Genomic DNA, 6,000 nt, shown 5'->3' with positions numbered 1-6,000 from the left:
GCTAACCACTGTGGCACCATGCCACCAGATTGTTGCCAATATGTGATGACATTGTATCAATTAAAAGTGACTCATCTTTCAGAAGAATTCCTGCCATCAAAGGAAGCATCAACCAAAGGTTAGAGCTGGAAGGAAAATGAAGTAGACAGTCACACACAGCGGTGCGTAGGCTACAAACGTCATTTTTATTATTACTTTAAATAAGGTTCTAAATAAAGGGCTAAAGACATGCTTGAGTGAGTTCTTCACTTATCAAAAATATGGCGTCGGGTGACTTTTCAGCAGAAATCTATCCAGGGGAGGAAGCGTGCATCTCAGACTGATGCTGTTGGGAAGTTCGCTCTGTTACCCGGTCATTCGAGAGTGAGTCATAGCGGCAGTGCTAATGTCAACAGACGAACCAGCCAATTGTGTCACATTCGGGGGACAGTTATTTTTCATATATAAAAACTTTAAGACCTGGATACATTTCTACTTCCAACAGTTTTTTTTACTACAGAAATTAAAAAGACAAAAAGTACACACAAAGGGAAAAAACAGCTATTTTTTTTATATCAACTCCCTTTGGTAAAAACGGTAAGAAATGGTTTTCATTTGTCTATTTCATATACATACTAACTTTAGCCATTTACCACTAAAGTCCACGGTAAGCCTGGAAAGTATTACTACCACAACAACACGTATCGCTCATAAAAAGTCTCAGACTATGTACAGTGTATTTACAAGGCGAGTGGCGCGTGGTCAGTCCACTCTGAGATTGTGTGTTTGTGTGTGTGTGTGTGTGTTGTGTGTACAGGCTGGTGTGTTGGCGTAGGGCATTGCCGGACACTATTTAATTTCATTTTCCTCTTTTAAAAGGTCACGTACCAGGGCGGCCAGGATCTGTTGTGTTGATAGAACTATATATATATTATTTACACAACACAGACTGGAATACATGTCAGTAACTGACATTCACAAGCTATACAATTTTACAGACCGAGTCCAAACAGTGTTGTGAGGCTCATTTGTCTTAATACATAAAATGCGACAGTGCTTTTCACCTCCGACCCGACAACACTGCCTGGGACCCGGGTGTGATGTGTAGTAATGCTGCTGCTGGATTTAGAAAAGGGAAATGTGATGCTGCGTCTGTCTGAGGGATTGCTACACGAGCTCGGTCTGGCGGGGACAGGAAGGCAACCGGCCTTTACGGAGCTCCTTCCCGGCCCTCAGCCTGGGACAGAGAACAGAACCAAACGGACTCTGTAACAACGCAGTCCTCTTTCAAAATAAGTGCACTTGTCTGCCAAATGTGTTTCCACGGATACCGCGGTGTAACACGATCAGAAACACTCCCTGTTTGTGCGACAGGGTGAGCGCCTCCTCTGGTGGCTTTTGGTAAGACAGCAGCGGTCAGTCAACCAGAGTCCAGTTGTGACCGAGAACAACATCCGAAGACCGACTAACTGAGCCCCATGAAGCCCTTTCTTTCCTGCGGGCGGGGCCGAGGGAGTCTTAGTTGAGGTGTCGCTCAGAGTGCTGGTGAGAGCTCAGCTCTGTAACAGGGACATGACAGTTCCTATGTTTTGGCACCAGAGGCCCTTGTGGAAAAACTGGGCCCAGCTAAAAACGCTGGTAAAAATGAGTGAATCCTGCCGCCCAGGCAACAAACAGACACGGTAGCTAGCTTAGTTGTGCTCCCATGTCAGCCTTAAAAACATACTGAGAAGACCCCACCTGCAACCCCAACCCCTGACCTCAGACTTGTTTGCCCCCCCCCCCCCGCCTTAACAAAAAACCTCAACCCCTTCCCCTTCTCCCGAGTTTCTGGTGGGTTAGGGCGTCTTGCAGGGGGGGTTGTACTTGACGCGGTACTTGTTGATGTTCCTGAAGTGGAGGACCTCAGGCTGGCGGGCGGTGGTGCAGGGTACCAGTCCCTCACACCCCTCGCCCATCAGCCACTTGCTGGTGTCGGTGGTCATGCCGCACGTGACATGCTCCTTTACCCACGCATCCACCCAACTCTGGAAGTGCTTGTGCAGCCGCGTGCTCACTCGCTCATGGGACTGGAGGAGAGAGAGGAGGGAGGGAGAAAAGCCTGTCATTAAACATGACACCGACACTTCCACCATTACAGGCCTGGTTCCCAGCGGAGTCAGTTATGATTCAAGTGGAATATTTCTCCAGCAAATGTTTCTTTAGCAAGACTAGTAAATATAGCATACCTGATAAATATCACAATATGACTAGTAACTATACTACGACAAATATCCTGACCAGTAAACATCACAAAATGACTAGTAAATACCACAGCGTGACTAGTAAATATCAGTAGGCGTTACTGAGTGGTGAGTGAGGTGTTCCTTGGACACACAACCTGAAGAACCAGCATCACACCAGTAGTAAGCAGGTTGCATCACACCAGTAGTAAGCAGGCTGCTTTGGGATGTGAGGACTGACAGTTTCTGCTAACCCGTCAAAACAAAACCTGATGTTGCAGGAACTGTTTTATTATTTAACAATATTAATGTATGTAACAGGTAGAACACACCTGGAGTTATATATAAATTTTTTGGGGGGAATTCCCCCTCCCTTTTCTCCTCAATTGCATCCGGCCAATTACCCCACTCTTCCAAGCAGTCCCGGTCGCTGCTCCACCCCCTCTGCCAGTCCGGGGAGGGCTGCAGACTACCACATGCCTCCTCCCATACATGTGGAGTCGCCAGCTGCTTCTTTTCACCTGACAGTAAGGAGTTTCACCAGGGGGATGTAGCGTGTGGGAGGATCACGCTATACCCCCCAGTTCCCGCTCCCCCTGAACAGGTGCCCCGACTGACCAGAGGGGGTGCTAGTGCAGCGACCAGGACACACAACCACATCTGGCTTCCCACATGCAGAAACTGCCAATTGTGCCTGTAGGGACACCCGACCAAGCCGGAGGCAACATGGGGATTCGAACCGGCGATCCCCATGTTGGTAGACAACGGAATAGACCGTCACGCTACCCAGACGCCCCAAATAGCTACAATTTAAATGAGTTTAAATTGGGTACAGTCAAACTCAGAGGGATAATAGAGACTATCAATGCTTCCTCTCTGAAACAGACTGAGCAGGTGAACCAACACACAGAGCCGTGACCACCCAAGATCCCCTAGTAGATCCTTCTCAGTGGAGAAGAGATGAAGAAGAAGGACATTCACTTCTTAGGAGAGATCTTTAAAGCCAAACCATCAAACTACTGGCCAAACACAGAGGGGATGGAACTTAAAAATAGTTTTGTAAATGGCGTGTCAAGTTTTTGCACACTTACAATTGACCTCTAGCATTATGGTCGTTTGTAAAAGGTGACAGGAGGGCGTACCTGGTGAGCGCGAAGCAGGGCGGTGCGTCGGTACATGTAGTCCTCTGACTTAAACACGTAAACCATCTTGTAAGAGTTGAGCTTGAACATACATTCCATCTTCTCCTTCTCCGGAGTCTTTTTCCCACCCTCGCACTCCTCCTTGTCCAACTGCTCCCGCCCCTTCTGGTACTTCCTGATCCGCCGCAGGTTCCTGGGTTCCAGAAAGCAAGAATGAATGATGAAGGGCAAGTCCATTTTCAGATACGTCATTTTTTCTGTTTGCATTTCAGAGCATAGATCACAAGAGATTTCAGGTCTGGACAGACTGACCTTGGTAAAAAGACGGGCTTCTGAGCAAGGTGCTCCCGCAGCTCGGGAGATGTGGAGTCGGAATTTAAGTATCGTCCCACGTAATCAGACCACCGCTGAAAACACAAAGCAGGAGATCTTAAGACACAGACCACAAGTTTGAACCAGACAACCTCAGCTCAGACACTGCCAAAACACTGTTCTGTACTCAGTAACAGACCAGAACTAATCCAGAGGTGTACTCAGTAACAGACCATAGCTAACCCAGAGGTGGCCCCGCATTGAAGAAAAGTGGACCTGACAACTGGAAAATGTATGAGAGGAAATATGCACTGAATGCTAAACTCTTGAATTTTCACAAGAAAACTAAAAGTTCTTTTAAAAATAAGGTGCAAAGACGTTAACTCTGATAAGTATAATAAAGTTCTGCATGTACAGGTATTCCCTGATGCGTTTTATTGGAACCACATCTGGCAATGAGAGTAAAACGAGAAGTAGGTTGAGCGCCCCCAACTGTTTTGACAAAAAGGGAAAAAAATAACAAGTCTGTCTAACAAACCAGTCCCAGCAGCAGGCTGACACATGCTGTCACCATTTTATTTTATTTTTTTTGGAATTTTCTCCCCAATGTACTTGGCCAATTACCCCAATCCTCTGAGCCGTCCCGGTCGCTGCTCCACCACCTCTGCCGATCCAGGGAGGGTTGCAGAATACCACATGCCTCCTTTGACACATGTGGAGTCGCTAGCCGCTTCTTTTCACCAGACAGTGAGGAGTTTCACGCTATTCCCCCCAGTCCCCCCCCCCCCAAAACAGGCGCCCAAACAAACCAGGGGAGGTGCTATTGCAGTGACCAGGACACATACCCACATCTGGCTTCCCACCCGCAGACACGGCCAATTGTGTCTGTAGGGATGCCCGATCAAGCCGGAGGTAACATGGGGATTCAAACCGGTGACCCCCATGTTGGTAGGCAATGGAATAGACCGCTACACTACCCGGATGCCCGTGTCACCATTTTTGATTCTACCATTATCTGAAGTTCTTTTTCTGTGGATAAATCTGGAAAAAGTCAGATCTCTTCAAAAATCTATCAGCCACTGTGACTCGTGGTTAAAAAAGCCCAACTGTGTCCAGCGGAGACAGCGTAACACGATAGTTGTCTTTATTTTACTCATTGTTTTCTATGGACAGGTGGCCCTCTAGACTCTGTGCAGGCACCTGACTTCTTTCCGGTGATGCTCAACACAGACTCAAGTTTCCAGCTGTGTTGTGAATTGTAGAGCTCAGCATCAGAATGTGGAAACAGTCGGCGGCACTCTGTGAGGAGAGGAGAACCGTTCTCAGCTTACCTCAGCCTCCATGGGCTCGTCTGAGTTCTCCTCCTCTGAGTCCAGAAGCTCCACAGTGAGCTGGACCTGGTCCCTGCTCCTCAAAAACATCAACTGGAGGGGAGGAAGGAGGGACAGTTATATTAATACAGTAGTTTATATATTAATAGAGTCTTTCATTATTACAGTTATATTAACACAGTATTTTCTAACAGAACCAACTGACTGATGGAGGGGTGCTTGTTTCCAAACTCAGAAACAAAAAGATGAATTCAAGACTCAAGTTCAAGTCCATGACCCGTCCAGGGTTTCACGTATAAGAATATGGCATGTACCTTGAAGCAGTTCTCGTCAGACATGAGCTGCTCTGCTTTGCGTTGGTAGAGGGCCTCCGAGGAGCTCCTGGAGGCCTGCGTGGAGATGGAGCCTCCGGTGGCTCCGTTGGTGCTCTCAGCCAGGTAGAGGTCTGTTACCTGAACGCAGATCTCATCACTCACCATGTGCTGCAGCTGGATGGACAGACAGATGCATCAGTCAGACATACCGGAAATGTTCTATATAATCATGGCTCATCTCCCCATAACTGAAGTTGTTAAAATCTCATTTTCCACTTTTCTGATTTGCAACTGAGGAGCATAAAAAAGCAGGTTGCATATTGATGCATGCCATCTAGTTTTGATTCAATTACCAAGGAACACATGTTCTTTCATTGCCTTTTTTTTTTAAACCATGAGTTTCTTTTAAACCACGAATGGAACAACTGGCCTAAACAAAACGGAGATGTTTATACTCCAACTCCCTCGCATAATAAAACGGCAAACCCCAATGGAAGTCTAAACTCACATTTTACAGTTTTGTTTTGCTAAAAAAAGACTTGAGTTTTAGAATGTAACAGAATCCAGCAGGACATTAGCAGCAGGACATTGTACCCTTATTGAGTAAATTAAAATCAAGTATGTGAAGAAGAAAAACAGTGACAGTACTGCTGAACGGTTCCATTATGTCTGAACTGGATTGTGTAAACTCTCGAGTGTA

The 6,000-nt window shown here is 46.7% G+C and overlaps 1 protein-coding gene across 1 annotated transcript in view; it reads right to left on the bottom strand.

Annotated features, from left to right (window-relative positions):
- Window positions 1–1,795: 1,795 nt before the first annotated feature.
- Window positions 1,796–6,000, bottom strand: part of sin3aa (SIN3 transcription regulator family member Aa) — a 42,586-nt gene continuing 38,381 nt past the window's right edge. The window contains exons 17-21 of the mRNA XM_056281447.1: window positions 5,301–5,474; window positions 4,987–5,079; window positions 3,656–3,750; window positions 3,344–3,536; window positions 1,796–2,048 (exon numbers count right to left, since the gene is read on the bottom strand). Coding sequence (XP_056137422.1) covers window positions 1,818–2,048; window positions 3,344–3,536; window positions 3,656–3,750; window positions 4,987–5,079; window positions 5,301–5,474 — 786 coding nt within the window. The 3' untranslated portion in view covers window positions 1,796–1,817. The remainder of the gene's footprint in view (window positions 2,049–3,343; window positions 3,537–3,655; window positions 3,751–4,986; window positions 5,080–5,300; window positions 5,475–6,000) is intronic.

This window comes from Lampris incognitus, chromosome 6 (genome assembly GCF_029633865.1).
Source record: "Lampris incognitus isolate fLamInc1 chromosome 6, fLamInc1.hap2, whole genome shotgun sequence".
NCBI classification, from domain to species: domain Eukaryota; kingdom Metazoa; phylum Chordata; class Actinopteri; order Lampriformes; family Lampridae; genus Lampris; species Lampris incognitus.
Note: the sequence above shows the minus strand (reverse complement) of the source record. Positions and strands in the feature narration are given on the sequence as shown.